General features: G+C 47.8%; 1 protein-coding gene across 11 annotated transcripts in view; it reads right to left on the bottom strand.

Moving 5' to 3' along the window:
* Positions 1-233: 233 nt before the first annotated feature.
* PPFIA1 (PTPRF interacting protein alpha 1) overlaps positions 234-15,184 on the bottom strand; it is a 92,371-nt gene continuing 77,420 nt past the window's right edge. For 8 of the 11 annotated variants that reach the window (XM_045486237.1, XM_045486238.1, XM_045486242.1 and 5 more), the window contains 7 exons: positions 10,416-10,591; positions 10,224-10,321; positions 7,648-7,823; positions 6,746-6,814; positions 4,987-5,152; positions 2,679-2,748; positions 234-1,629 (listed from right to left, as the gene is read on the bottom strand). In XM_045486237.1, the coding sequence (XP_045342193.1) occupies positions 2,690-2,748; positions 4,987-5,152; positions 6,746-6,814; positions 7,648-7,823; positions 10,224-10,321; positions 10,416-10,591 (744 nt within the window). In that variant the 3' untranslated portion in view covers positions 234-1,629; positions 2,679-2,689. Of the gene's footprint in view, positions 1,630-2,678; positions 2,749-4,986; positions 5,153-6,745; positions 6,815-7,647; positions 7,824-10,223; positions 10,322-10,415; positions 10,592-15,184 lie in introns of those variants that run through there. The other 3 variants (XM_045486240.1, XM_045486244.1, XR_006714348.1) reach the window with 2 other exon arrangements.

The raw sequence follows: 15,184 nt of genomic DNA, 5'->3' as shown, positions 1-15,184 counted from the left end.
GGACCAGTCCCCTGGCCCTGCTGGCCTCTCGCCTGGGCCCCCGGCTGCACGGATCTGCCGGGGCCGCTTCCTCTGGGGCACGGACACCCGGCCCGCCTCCGGAGGACACCCCCATCCTGTACGTCCACCTTCCAGCTGTGTTATTCTATCAGCTGGTTTCCACACTAGGCCTTCCACGTGGCAAAAGTGCCTCCGTGGCCCAGAGCACGAGAGAAAACCACGGCAGCCACTTCTCAAGGTAACGGCAGCTTATGCTCAGTATTCTTTATTGGCAGTGGGAAACGCTTCACTACGGTATTGAAAGACAGCAATAAATAATACTGTGATAAAAATAGTTCAAAAGTAGGCTGTACATACTTTGTTACACAATCAGGAAGTTCACAAAAGATTAATAGAAAAAACAGAACGGAAACGGTCAATTGTACAAGTAAATTAAAAGCAGAAACCAAATGTAAAAAGACATGCCGTTTCTATCTCTGTATCAGCTGCATAATAAATAACACACCATGATCTGAGCACATTTCTTGCTGGCTTTTTAATATGCCGCGTAAAAAGTAAGTTACGTTTGCTACTTCTATAAACCGAAATGGCTGTCGCATCAAAATCTACAAATGGACGACGAGGTCCACTCTTTAAACATGTTTACAAACAAATGTAAAAAGTTGATTTCCGTAAGAACAATAAGGCCTTTATTAGAGTTGCACTACATTATTTCCAGGATCTCGCGCCCTCCTCCTGGGTGGGCACCCAGCACCCTGCCCCGCGGTGGGAGCCCAGTGCTTCCTGATTGGTCCTCTGAGAGTTCTGGGGCCAGGGAGCTCGGGGTGCCCAGGCCCCCCCTGCCCAGGCTTTCTGGGTCCTCAGCTCCCGGGTCCTGCCGGTCACTCCAGGCAAAAGCTGCCCAAGCCCCCAGGGACAAGGCTCTGAAAGGGCTCACCGGTCCTAGGAGATGCTCGTACTGTTCCGATAACCCTTCCACTCCCAGTTTTATTAGCTGATATTTAACACCAGATATTTTTAATCTGTTCACACTGCAGAATAAAGCATTTCTTGCTAGAAAAAGTGTAGTTAAGGTCAGTCATTAAAATACAACAATTGCTCAAAATTAAGTCTGATTATTTCAAAATGATTGTACGTGACATTTGTAAAGGAAAATGCACGCTGTGTCACGATGATTTTACAAACGCGGTAAAATCCTTTGCTCTGTCAGGGTTTATTAATAAAAAATTAAACAATGATAATTACAATAAATGCATAATTTACAAAAGCCCTATATTTGTTCATGGGATTTATACATACAAGCATTACAGTACATTCATTTGAAAGACTAAACTTAGATAGAAGAACATGAATTGATTGGAAAGGATATTTATAGCCTGGATATACATGAAAAAGTAAGTAACTATATAAAAGAAGTCATAAGTTTACATAAATATAAGAAACATTAAATTCTAAAATATTTTCTCTATGGTATTCATGAATTCTTCACTAATTAAAAACTCTGTAATAAAATATCTCAGGGTCCATATACCAAGTATTAACAGATCAAAGATCCCGTTGAACTTTAAAATGTAGTCCCCTCTGGACTCAGAGTGCTGCATGATCACCGGTAGAAGTAGTGTGGGTAAACTGGAAAATAAAAGCAAGAGAACGACTCTTAAGACAGCAGCCCGAACAGCACCTTCCAGGGCCCCAGGTGGGGCCCAGCACATGCGCCCCTCCCTTCCTGTTTTAAGCGCTTCGAGAATTTAGAGAAAACATGAACATTTTGCATATCGAGAATTCTTTGACTGACTTCATTCTGGCATACTAAAAGTTACCAATTAAAAAAAAAAAAACATACAGAATCCAATCAAATATTCTTTTTTTTTAAAGATTTTAAGTCATCTCCACACCCAATGTGGGGCTCAGACTCACTACCCCAAGATCAAGGGTTGTAGGCTCCACCTCCCGGGCCAGCCAGGAGCCCCCACCCATCAAATATTCTGGCTGAGACAGGAAAACAGGAGAAGAGCAGAACAAAGCCGCCCCGCTCAGAGCAGGGGGGAAGAGGGCTGGGCTCCTGGGCCCACACCCGAAATCTCCACGTTCAAACTCAGCCCTCAGATGGTAACGCTGTTCCGTTTTTAAAAAGCAATCTCTCAACTGAGAGGCTATCGCCGTCACTCACGTGATGGCGGTATTGAATCCGCTGGGGCCTGGTTCATTCGGGAAGGTGTATTTAAGACAAGCCAGCCAGCGCCTGCCGACCTAGGAGCTCCACCAGGCCAGGCAGAGGCGAGTGCCACGTGCTCCCGGACACCGGGGGGGGTGGGGGTGGGGGGGCGGGGGTCAGCTCAGCTCAGAGCAGCTCCCTTCTGCTCCGGCTGCAATCCTGCCTCCCTACCTCAAAAGACATTAGCAGACGTTGCAGCCAAACTTCTTTTGTTTAAGGAAAGAGTGGAAATACAGTTTTCCCCTGAAAAACTGAGGCCACACCAACCTCTTTATTAAGTGTAATAACCACACACAAACCCCAGGATCCTCTTAGCAGCTGCAGAGAGGCTCGTGTTGTGCGTGTGTGTATTTCTCAAAGTCCCTAAGTGAACCTGCGTGGGCTCTCCTGGCGCCCACGGACATCGCGTGGACAGGACACGGGTGCCCGACTGCGGCCTGCACGGACGGTGCCCTCTACTCACCCCAGGGGGCGTCAGCAGGAGTAAGTCCTGACTGTGGCGGAATCCAGCCTCTGCGGTCCCGAAACGCTGCCTGCTCCGACCAGCAGCACGAGGGGCGGCGTGCAAACACAGCATGCGGTTAGTCTCAAAACGTCACACGAGGGCGCTAGTACAGCCGCGCACATTCTAACCCACAGCAGCACCCACCGAGGGCTCCCGGGGCACCTCCGCGTGGGGTTCTCTCCACCCCAAGCGGCCTGGGGACTCCCTGGGAGTTCGCCCTAAAACAGCAACGGGGCGGCAGATGCCAGGAGAACAACTTCGCCGCGTCCATCTGCACGCGTGACGGCTCCTGACACGGTAACTCTTTCCCCCTAAACCCTCTAGAGTTCTCGACTTTTCCGGACTTTTCCCTCAGCCCTAACGATCCTCTGTAAGGAGAGTATGCGGTGAATGACCCAGTGAATGCCAGCGGCCCACTGAAGGGTGAAGGTAAACCGAGTCCAGTGCCGTCCTGATGCCTGCTCTGCCCTCCCCGGAGGGGGTGCGGGACAGCGACTTGGCTAAGAGCACTGAAGCCCGGCCTCGGCTCCTGCCGGAAACAGCGTGAGAACAGAGGCTTCTGTTCTTGTCAACAAACGCCCCGCACGGCTAAGTTTTCCAACCTCCGCAGCAGGTGTGTGTGGCTCCCGAGTCCATGTTCCGTGTTCCGGCAGGTTCCACGGGAACACAGCCTGTCAATATTCGGCCGAGCTGTGCTGCCGGCGGCCGCGGGCCACCTGGATGAGCCCCCGACGCGGAGGTCCCGGGAGACCCGCCGCGGCCCCCCGCACTCATTCTGCTTTAGGAAGCCACGAAGACGCCCGCTGTGCTGGCTTTGCTCAGTCACCACACGAGGGTGTGGAGCCCCCTGCCACGCGACACGCTCCCCACGCCTTTTTCTAGAGTTATGTTTACCCGAACTCTAATCCAGACATCACCGTTGACACTTAACCCACAAGACATGGTTTTTGAAGATAGAGATGGTAATAAGGCCGTGAGGAAAATCAGAGGGCAGTCAGGGTAGCCAACCAGCGGAGGCTAAGTTACAACGAAAACTTATAAAAATTAGCTATGGGCTCCACGAGGAAAATGCTATTTTTTAAAAAGTTGGGTTTTTCCCTCATTAAGCATATTATTGAAGTCTGGCAAAGAGAAGGAGTTTTTTAATGAAAATGCTGCCCTCACTCAAAGCTCAGTAAAGGCCTTACATAAGTTACTTTCCCCTGGTTTTTACAGAGGAGAGCGAGAGCAAAACTCACAAACCCAAGTACGGGCAGGGCTAATAGCGGGAAACTGTAACAACCACACCGTACGATTCCTACAACCACGTCCTTCGTACAGTTTTCCAAGACCATCGAGGGCGAGCGTGGTTGTCTGTGACAGGCCTACCGCTGCAGTGGCCCGCGGGACATGCCTGACCCTGTCCAAAAGCTTCCTGTGAGGGACTCACTGAGCCATCACAGCCAACCAATGAGGAAGACACCAGGGCGACGGCCACTCTACAGACGGGGACGCTGAGGCCCAGGGCCCAAGGCCATGCACCTCCCTCGTGGCAGAGCCAGGCTCTAACCCAGGCATCTGGCTCCCAATGCTGTCACTGAGTGGGACATAATCGGAGCCAGGAGATCGGCCTACAAAACACTCAACTCATCAGCCGTGGCCGCAAAGCAGAAGGATGGTCAAGGGCTGATCGCCGGCCTGACCCGACGTGGCGACTACACAGCCGATGTGGGTTCCACAGGACGGGCCACGCTCCATGAGGACAGCCCAGGCTCGCCCTCTTCCTTGTCTCCATCCTCTTATGACATGTACTGACACGGAGAAGCAGCACAGGGACGGAGGTGGGAACTGTGCTCCAGACACTCCTCCAGTGTGGAGGGCAATGTGGAGGGCAGTCCTGGGGGGGGGGGGGGGGGGGAACGCGGCTTGAAAGCCACCGCGCTGCCATCTTATAAACGAGCGCCCTAGGGCCACCCATCACATACGTAGCTTTGCAAGCGTGGGTGCTGGTCCGACGCTCGGGGGACACCCACGAAGCCTAGCTTCAGTAGTTGGAAGAATACGCTAATATTCAACCAGATAGGAACGTTAAAACAATCTCTATCGCTGTGAGACTTTGAGAAGCAGAATTGGGATTAATCTTAGAGCATTCAAGCCTGAGCACGCCACAGCACCCGAACGCCTTGTTACACATCAGGTCGGCCATTCTCCACCACTGTTAACGTTCCAGCCAACGAGCCTCCTGTGCCACCGCCGAGGGGCTGGGGCAGCGTGGGATGTCACGTACCGTCCAGCTGTATCTTCTTTGGCTGCATAGAGGGTGAGGACAGAGAGGAAGTGACCCGGAAATTTGCAGGGAGAGTCTCTGCAGACCCAGCAGCCAAGCCACGAACGTCCTTTGGTCTGAATTTTTTTCTCCAAGAAGGTGCCCTCCTAAAGCTTTTATCATCGTCCTGGGAAATTAAAGGACAGAAAACAAGACCGATTGTAAAATAAAAGACAAAAATATATAGTAAAGTTACCGGCCCTTTAAAATGACCTCACTCCGCAGTTTTGTTTCCACGTATTTACCCCCATTCCTGACAGCCACCGGGCGGCCTGCCCAGACGGGAGCCCCAGGGGGTAAAGGGAGGCAGGGCCACACGTGTGCCGGGACCCTGATGGGCACAAGGCGGGACAGTCCTGGGCCGCCTGGGCCTGCTCCGCTGTCTACGTGAAATCACCTCCCTGCTGTAACAGATACTACGTTTTTGTTCTCAAAACGGTCTTCGCCCTTTCACTTGCCCTGTTCTCGTCACACCAAGTGTTCTTATGGCAACGAAGACAGTCGTAAGGAGTGGTGTGGGAGTAAATCTGTCCTGGTTTTGTATAAGGACAAAGCAACATTTTGTGTCTTTTCAAATAAACGACTGAAACCTTCCCCTGGATTGCAGGGAGATATCCTGCTGCCCCCAAAAACACAACTTACAGGCTCTGTTCCCAGGCTGCGGCCAACGTGTTATGATGCGAAAAATATTTTGGAAGAGTATCAAAAGTCAAATAGCAAAAAGTAAAAAAACCGAACCACCCATCTCTGTGAAAATATTGGTTTCTCAATAGCTCCTTTGTTTTTTTGTTTTATTTTTTTAAAGTTTATTTATTTAGTTTTGAGAAAGAATCAGCATGAGTGGGGGAGGGACACAGGGAGAGAGGGAGACAGAATCCCAAGCAGACTCAGCAGTCAGCACGGAGCCAGACGTGAGGCTGAAACTCACAACTGTGAGATCATAACCTGAGCCAAAACCAAGAGTCAGATGCTTAACCGCCTGAGCCACACAGGTGTCCCTGTTTTTTATATTCTGAGAGAGAGAGAACGAGTGTGTGTGAGCGAGGCGCAGAGAGAAAGAGGGACAGGAGACCCGAAGCAGGCTCCACGGTGACAGCAGCGAGCCCAATGCAGGGCTTGAACTCACAAACAGGGGGATCATGACCTTAGCGGAAGTCAGACACCTAACCGACTGAGCCACCCAGTAGCCCTAATGGCTCGTTTGTTAATAAATTAAGAGCAAAGCTTAAGTTGTAAAGTAAAATTATCTCCACATTTGCAAGAGTTACCTGATACATGGCTCCTACAAATTTAGTAATCTACATTTATTTTTTATTTAAAAAAAAATTTTTTTTAATCTTTATTTGTTTTTGAGAGAGAGACAGACAAAGCATGAGCAGGGGAGGAACAGAGAGAGAAGGAGACACAGAATCTGAAGCAGGCTCCAGGCTCCAAGCTGTCAGCACGGAGCCCGATGCGGGGCTCGAACCCACAAACTGTGAGATCGTGACCTGAGCTGAAGTCGGACGCTTAACTGACTGAGCCACCCACCTAGGCGCCCCTACATTTATTTTTTGTTTTAAAGATTATACTTTTAAGTAATCTCTATACCCAACATGTGGCTTGAACTCACAACCCTGAGATTAGGAGTCCCATGCTCCTCCAACTGAGCCAGCCAGGTACCCCCAAATATTAACAATTTACAGTTAATGGAAATTTAGATATTAGGTGGAAAACTTACTTCATCGAATCTTCTGTCCGTCCCCATGGCCAAAAGGTTGTTAAACTCCCTTTCCAAGACGGCACGAGCCTGAAATCATAAACCAACAGCCCAAAAGTTATGTCAATCTAAAGGATGTTAGCATATCGCAATTATTTTTAAACCAAGACTGGAAAAATTTTAAAAAAAACCAAGGGATAAATGCCTTGAATCCTAATACTGTATTTTAAATAAGGATTTTAATGTGAAGTCCATTAATGGGCTTTATTTATTTTTGAGAGGCGGGGGGGAGAGAGAGAGCTGAGCAGGGGAGGGGCAGAGACAGACTCCATGTTGTCAGCACAGAGCCTGACATGGGGATCAAACCCACAAACTATGAGATCAAGGCCTGAGCTGAAACCAAGAGTCCGGCGCTTAATCGACTGAGCCCCCCAGGAGGCCTATGGGAATGGGCCTTTGGGGAGAGGGGTCCATGCTCCCTGGGAAATTAGACCAGGGTGTCGTGGGGGGGTGGGGGGGGGTGTTTCCAGTGGGGAGACTGAGGGCGTTCCCAAAGGTGTATAGTGTTCTGAAGAAGAATAAAAAATCCCTGACTCTCCAGTGAGCCCATGAGTCAAAAAAAATTCCACAGGGAAATCAGAAACAGAATTAATGAAACTTCCATGTGACACACGGAAGTAAGAGTGCTTCTCTCTCCATGTAAGGGCTCAATGCACGCCAGGCTCACGAGCCTGTGACGGGAAGGGGCAGGCAGAGCTCAGGCAGGAGGAGGCAGCACCGTGGACTCCGGGCCGCACAGCACAGCCCAGGCTCGCGGAGAGAGGCCTAGCTGTGCGGTGTAGCCACGCGCTGCCTCGCTCAAATACAGGATGCAGGGTCTCCAGCAGGAGAGCGGCGGGCGGGCGCGGCCGGCCCGGCGTCACCTGTGTGTTCTGGGTCGGGATCTGAAGCAGAAGCGCCAGGGCGTTGAAGTCGAAGGTCTCATCTAAGGCCATCAGCGCACCGTGAACGCCACTCTCTACGAGATTGTTCGCAAACTCTTTAAGGCCAATCGACAGGACCCAGCGAATCACTCGGTCATTGCTCCAAACCAGCACATCTGCAGACAGTAAACACCGATGGTCAGAGCGGCTGCAGAAAGCTCTCTCCATCACATCCACACCCTGTAACGCAGGACAGGGGTCCCCGCTGTGCGCCCTGAGCCTCCGGGTCCCGACCCGAGGCGTGACCCAAACGGGCACGGAGGGCACCGCCAGGTGGGCAGACGGCCCCCGCTGCGCTCACACGCTGTCGTCCTGGCCCCTCGCCAGCCTCATGCAAACTGTCCCGTCGGAACCCACTCCTCGAGGAAACTCTCGAACAAGGAAGTTCTCGTGCACACTGACTTTCTAGAGAATACAAAATGACCAGGGCCCAGGCATCGGGAACCAGAAGGACACACGAGGCACGACTAGGCTTCATCTACAGACTGTGGGTCTGCTGGAAAACCGTCCTCCCATCAGACGTGTTGGCCCCATGTCTGGGCACCTTGTGGCTTGAACACGAACCTCTCAGTTACAATCGTGAAGCCCGTTTTCTTGACTCATTGGGAAACCAGAAACTTGAAGATGCTCTCCAGCATATTAGAGACTGTGAGGGGAGACCTCAGGTTTACGCAAAGTAATAAATATTGCATTTGCATTAGGAGAGATCTAAAAATCACCAGATGATCACCAGTTACTTTGAAAGACTGCTTCTGTCAACCGTGAAAAGATTTAAAATGGAAGTACACAATAAATGAAACACATTTACCTAGTTCGTTTCCAAGGTCCTCTTCTAGGTAACAGGACAGATATACACACACGGACACACGTAAAATACTTACAGATCGTTACTACATTTATACGTTACATACATTATATTATATACGTACAGAACATGTATCACAGATGTTGTCTTATGGTGTTTCTTGTGACTCACACTAACTCAATCATGGCTAGACTACCCTTCAAATGGGCTATCTTCCCAGCCATTTTTTTTTATGCTTATTTACTTTTGAGAGAGAGACAGAGACAGAGTGCGGGGGGAGGGAGAGGGAGAGCGCGAGAAAGCGTTGGGGCAGAGAGAGACAGACTGCAAGACACAGAATCCCAAGCAGTCTCCAGGCTCCAAGGTGTCAGCACAGAGCCCAACGCGGGGCTCAAACTCATGAATCACAAGATCGTGACCTGAGCTGAATTCGGACTCCCAACCCATCTGAGCCACTCAGGCTCCCCTCCAGCCACATTTTTTTAAAGTTTATTTATTTCAAAATAGTTTTTTAATATTTATTTTTGAGGGGGGGGGATAGAGAGAGAGGGAGACACAGAATCCAAAGCAGGCTCCAGCATGTGAGCTGTCAGCATAGAGCCTGACACAGGGCTCAAACACACGAACAGTGAGATTATGACCTGAGCTGAAGTCAGACACTTAACTAAGCCACCCAGGTGCCCCCTAAGTTTATTTATTTGACAGACAGCGACAGTGAGAGCTGGAGCAACAGGGGGAGGGGCACAGGAAAGGAGGGAGGGAGAGAATCCCAAGCAGGCTCCACACCGTCAGCACAGAGCATGACACAGGGCTTGAACCCACAAACCCTGAGCTGAAACCAAGAGGTAGATGCTCAACCGACTGAGCCACCCAGGTGCCCCTTCCGTGACCACACTTTTACCTTTCTTTCTTAGTAAACACGAGGGATGAAAACAGCACTCACAGGACGGTGGTAAGGATTAAATAAATTAACCTTTGTGCTTGGAGTTGGTAAGTCCGATCTGCTATTACCATTCTTAGTGATTTCTTTATACTGAAAATTTGGGGAGAGGTTACGTTGAGCTTAATCGTTAACGTCTTGTTGCAAAACAAACTACTACACTTGCTCAGTTAGAGGTGCCCTGGGTGTTGCTCTCTTGGCTGAGCACCATGTCCTCTTATATGCCCCTGGGCCTGCTCCCTCCTCGAAATGCCTCTGCCTGCTCCCCCACCCCCGTGCCCCAGAAGAGGCCCCCCACCCTGTCTGCGAGGCCCAAGTGCCCCGCTGACCCCATACCGCTCCCTCATCCACAGGAAGAAGAACCACGCTATGCTACTGTGGGCCCCTCGAGTCCTTGGAGAGACAGCCTGGGCAGTACTTTTCACACTCACACCAAGACGCACACAGCAGGGGCCTGCTCACGTCTGCTCTGTTGCTCTCTAATGGTGTGTAGCAGCTTTTCTGAACAAAAGAGGACGTGTATCCTCGTAAGAGGAAATGTCTAAGGTCATAGGAAGAATGTTTACCCGGAGACCCTGAACCTACAGACTGACGTTAAGCACGAGAAAATGGGCACAGGGTCTCTGGCCGCAGAAAGGGATCATCTCTCCCTCCTCTGTAATGATGCCAGACTAGTTTTTTCCACTTCAAGCCTTTCCTGATTTTTTTAAAATGTAGGAAATCACCGAGGCTGTTAACACACGCTGCATGAATTAAATGCCATGTACTAGCCTTTTACTTCACTCTGGCTTTCTTCTCTTTTTCTCTCTAGCTCTTTACGGTCGTAATTCAACCTTCGCAGGCACATAATTCCGCACTGGAAACTGTTTCTGTTACCAAAAACCAAAAACAAAACACAATTAGCCGTGGCAGTGGGCAAACATCTCTTAGCCAACCAGGAAGGGCCAACGTGCAGCAGCACACCTGTGGAAGCTGTCGACCATCTTCAGCTGCCCTCGGAGGTCCTTCTTGGTCAGGTGGTCCAGCATGCGCGCGTCCACCAGGCACTCCATGAAGTAGCTGCGGTATTGCGCAAGGCCCAGGCTGGGCAGCCACTCGTTGCCGATCCACTCGTGGTTCATGTCCCCGTATGCCAGCGTCTGCTCACGATTAATTAAGAACATCAGTTCAGAAAAAAAAAAACAAAAAACAGAGAGGACGTCGCAAGGGTCATTTAAATCATCTTTACACTGAATTTTTAATCTGTTACGTATTTTCAAAGGCCAACCCAGTAATATGGCTTTTTATAATTTCAAACTAATTTGATCTCCTGCTTACTGACTTAAATTTTCTATTAAAATTGTACACAGAGGAAATTCTACCATTAAAAATCTACAACTCATTTGTGCTAATACATATAACGTAATCACCAAACCACATTAAACCTGTAAGTGATTACATGTTAGCATTCTGAAACAGTTTTCATAGGTAATAATATAACAACAAAGAATGATCACGACTCATGAACAAGTTTGAAGGATCAATCCAGCTCAACTCATTAAAACTATCTCTGGCTTTAATTTTATGTTTAACACTTTGTTTTCCACATTTCCTTAACAAAATGTTAATTTCAAAATGAGTTTTAAAAAGTGAATACAAACATAGATTTAAAAGAAGACATGAACCCATTAAGACCGAGAGGAGAGACGGTTAGAAGACCTCCCTTTCCCCGTGGTTGAGTAGCTGACTGAGCAGGTGAGCCAGAATGATAGGCTCCCAAGGACGGAGAAGCCCTGAGCGGCACCATCAACTAGCCCAACCCAATTGCCGTGAGAGCACTCTAGCCAACAGCAACAGTACACACAGCATGTTCCCCAACACAGACAAAGCTCCACGTATTTAAAGAGACTGAAATCATACCAAATATATGTCCCCTGACCTCCACAGAATTAAATTAGAAAGCAATAATGAAAAGAAATCTAGAAAACTCCCAAATATTTGGAATTAGCACACTTCTAACTGACCCACGTGCCAAAGAAGAAATCACAAGGGAAATGGGAAAATCTTTTGAATTGAATGAAAGTGAACACACAAGGGGCATCTGGCTGGCTTGGTCAGTGAAGTGTGCTGCTCTCAATCTCAGGGTCATGGGTTCAAGACCCATGTTGGGTGTAGATGTTACTTAAAATAAAATCTTAAAAAAAAAACCATAAAGAAAGCACACACACAATATATTCATAAACTGTGGGACGCTGCACTAGCTGCGGGAAATTTATAGTATTAAGTACCTACGTTATAAATGAAGGTTGCAAATCAATAATGTAAGATGCTACCTTAAAAAATTTGAAAAAGAAGAACAAATGAAATTCACAGCAAACAGAAGGAAGAAAATAAAAGAGCAGAAATCAATGAAACAGAAACCAGAAAAATAATAGAAAATAAAACAATGGAAGTAAAACCTGGGTCTTCATAAACATCAATAGAATGGAATGACCCTACCCAGAGTGATTAAGAAGAAAGACATAAGTTATCTACATCAAGAATGAAAGACCCTACAGACACTGAAATCACTGTACATCAGTACAAACCCTACAGACACCGAAATCACTGTACATCAGTACAGACCCTACAGACACTGAAAGGGTAATAAGGGAAAATTGTAGACAGCCGTAAGCAACCTGGATAAGACGGGTAAGTTTCTTGAAAGACATAATCTACGAAAGCCACTCGGAAAGAAACTGGTAACCTGTACCTGACTTTGAATCTGTAGCTATAACCCACAGACACGCACACATGCACATCTCTACCTCAAATGCTTTTGCCATTGATCTCTACCAAACATTTATGAAAACGGTACCAATTCTACATAAATTATTACAAAAAAGTGAAGAAGAAATACCTAGCTCATTCTATACGAGCAGCATTATTTTGACACCAAAACCAGACAGATTATAAAAAAAAAAAAAAAAAAAAAAAACAGATCAATAGCATTCATAGACAGAGATGCAAACTTCCTTAACAAAACATTAGCAAATCAAATCAGTAATAAGTGAAAAGAATATGATATCATGACAAGTGGAGTTTATCCCAGTAACATAGCTTGGGTCAATATTTAAAAATCAAGGAAGTTCACCGTACCAATGTACTGAAAAGAAAAAACCACAGAGATGTGGGAAACGTGTGTGACCAAATCACTCATCTATGGAAATCTCAGCAATCTAGAAACTGAAAGGATGGCTGCCTTGACCTGATAAAGGGCTTCTACAAAAAAATGTGGAGCTGAATGCACACTAGTGGTGTAAGACTGAATGCATTTTCCCTAAAATCAGAAACAAAGTTAAGGATGTCTGCTCCCACCACTTCCATTCAGTACTGCACCAGAACTCCCAGCCACTGTGGTAAGGCAAGAAAAAGAAATCAAAAGCACATGGGTTGGAAAAGACATAACACTGTCCTGATTTGCATATGACTTGATTAGCAACACAGAAGATGAATACAGGACAGCTATCAGAACTAACAGGACCTGTATTATTAAATACTAAAAAAATGAGCTGGAGATGGGAGATTTTTAAAAATACCATTTATATGGGGCGCCTGGGTGGCGCAGTCGGTTAAGCGTCCGACTTCAGCCAGGTCACGATCTCGCGGTCCATGAGTTCGAGCCCCGCGTCGGGCTCTGGGCTGATGGCTCAGAGCCTGGAGCCTGTTTCCGATTCTGTGTCGCCCTCTCTCTCTGCCCCTCCCCCGTTCATGCTCTGTCTCTCTCTGTCCCAAAAATAAATAAACGTTGAAAAAAAAATTAAAAAAAAAAAAAATACCATTTATAATATCGTGAAAAACTATGAAATCCTTTGGGATACATCTAACAGAAAATGTGCAACATTTGTGCCTTGAAACAGAAGTAAACACATTATAAGTATATGCACACATATCAAACAAAGGCACTGGATTTCTTCAGTGCAAGAAGGCAAAGCTACAGTCACAGGAATTCTGTAGTTACCTTATGGAAATAGTATGGAAATATCCTTGGAAATATTAACTCTCAACTACCACCATGTTGTGTCTTGGAAATACAGCCTCTCATCTAGTATTCACACCAAACAAACTATAGAAGGAATGAGTCAGATTCCAGTAAGAATGCTCAAATTCAATAGAAGAAAACTGTCCCTACTTTCGGTAAATAACCATGAGTGAGAAAAGCATCGAATGTTTTTGGCAAATTGTCACAATGTCATGTTTTTTCACTCTTTCCAACCTTACTCTCATTATCACAGACCTGACCCTTAGGGTGTGAATATTCATCACTGGTTGCTTGCTTCTGTTCATGTATTCTTAAATGGACACAAAATGCAAAGAAATTTCTAAATAGTCTCATGGGAGCAGAGTCCTCCTTCACGTTGTTCACATACTCTGGTCCCACTTGTTAAGTGGCCCATAACACATGCTCCCGGAGGACCCAGGCTCAAAACCGGGGAGACGCACGCCTCCTGGGCTGCTCTCACAGCCTTGTGAAGAAAGCATACGACAGGGATCTCTCATGGTCAGAGAACACTCAGGCTGCAAGAGACTGCCGCTGCACAGGCTCTATTTTCTCCAGCACTGGAATGGTCACAAAGCCAATTCAGCTTTGCGACCTCTGTAAAACATGACAGGTGAGGGCAGGTGTTACCAGCAAGCAGCTCAGTTTTGCACGGGCCGTACACGGACGGTACTTGCTAAATGAAGGCATCAGGGACTTGACCACACCTGGAAGTCTGCTTCCCCTGAGTGCCCGAGCGCATCTCCAGCTCCCCCTTGGCTTAAGAGCTGGTCGCTATGTCAGAGCCCGGGGAAGGCACACTCTATGACCGCTGCCCTTGGCGGCAGGGGGCAGGCGCACAGAGACCAGGACGCCTCTTCGTTCTCCTCTCATCTAGAAGACGGATGGAGTGAAAACCATCCTTGCTTATGCTGAAGACTGAGTGGGGGCTAATTCTGGCGTCACTGGCATGGCTCATCCTTGTTTACGTTTCCACTGCAAAGAGCAAACGTTCGGCTTATTTCATTTACACATCCCACCCCAAGACAGGGAATTTCATACTTAGTTGCTGCCAGAGCTCTTCTTCTTAGTGTGGAAGACGCTGACGTTGAAGCAATTACGAGATGCACCCTTTTCAATTCACCGATGGCCATTATCGGCCCCATAAAGAAACATCTGAGCAGGCTAAGTGATTAATGATATTTATCTAGAGTATTGGCACAGAGGGCTTAGATCAAACGGTTGAAGAGGGAACGCATGGAACATCCGAGTCACTCTCCTCTTTTGCTTTTTATTTTTTTTTATTTTATTTTTTTTTTTTTCAACGTTTATTTATTTTTGGGACAGAGAGAGACAGAGCATGAACGGGGGAGGGGCAGAGAGAGAGGGAGACACAGAATCGGAAACAGGCTCCAGGCTCTGAGCCATCAGCCCAGAGCCTGACGCGGGGCTCGAACTCCCGGACCGTGAGATCGTGACCTGGCTGAAGTCGGACACTTAACCGACTGCGCCACCCAGGCGCCCCCTCTTTTGCTTTTTAAAAAGTGATACGGGGCACCTGGGTGGCTCAGTTGGTTAAGTGACTGACTTCGGCTCAGGACATGATCTCACGGTTCGTGAGACCAAGCCCCACATCAGGCTCTCTGCTGGCAGTGCAGAGCCCGCGTCAGATTCTCTGTCTCCCTCTGTCTCTCTGTCCCACCTTGCATTCTCTCTGCCTCAAAAATAAACATTA

This window comes from Leopardus geoffroyi, chromosome D1 (genome assembly GCF_018350155.1).
Source record: "Leopardus geoffroyi isolate Oge1 chromosome D1, O.geoffroyi_Oge1_pat1.0, whole genome shotgun sequence".
Classification (NCBI taxonomy): Eukaryota; Metazoa; Chordata; class Mammalia; order Carnivora; family Felidae; genus Leopardus; species Leopardus geoffroyi.
This window is presented reverse-complemented; position numbering and strand designations above follow the sequence as displayed.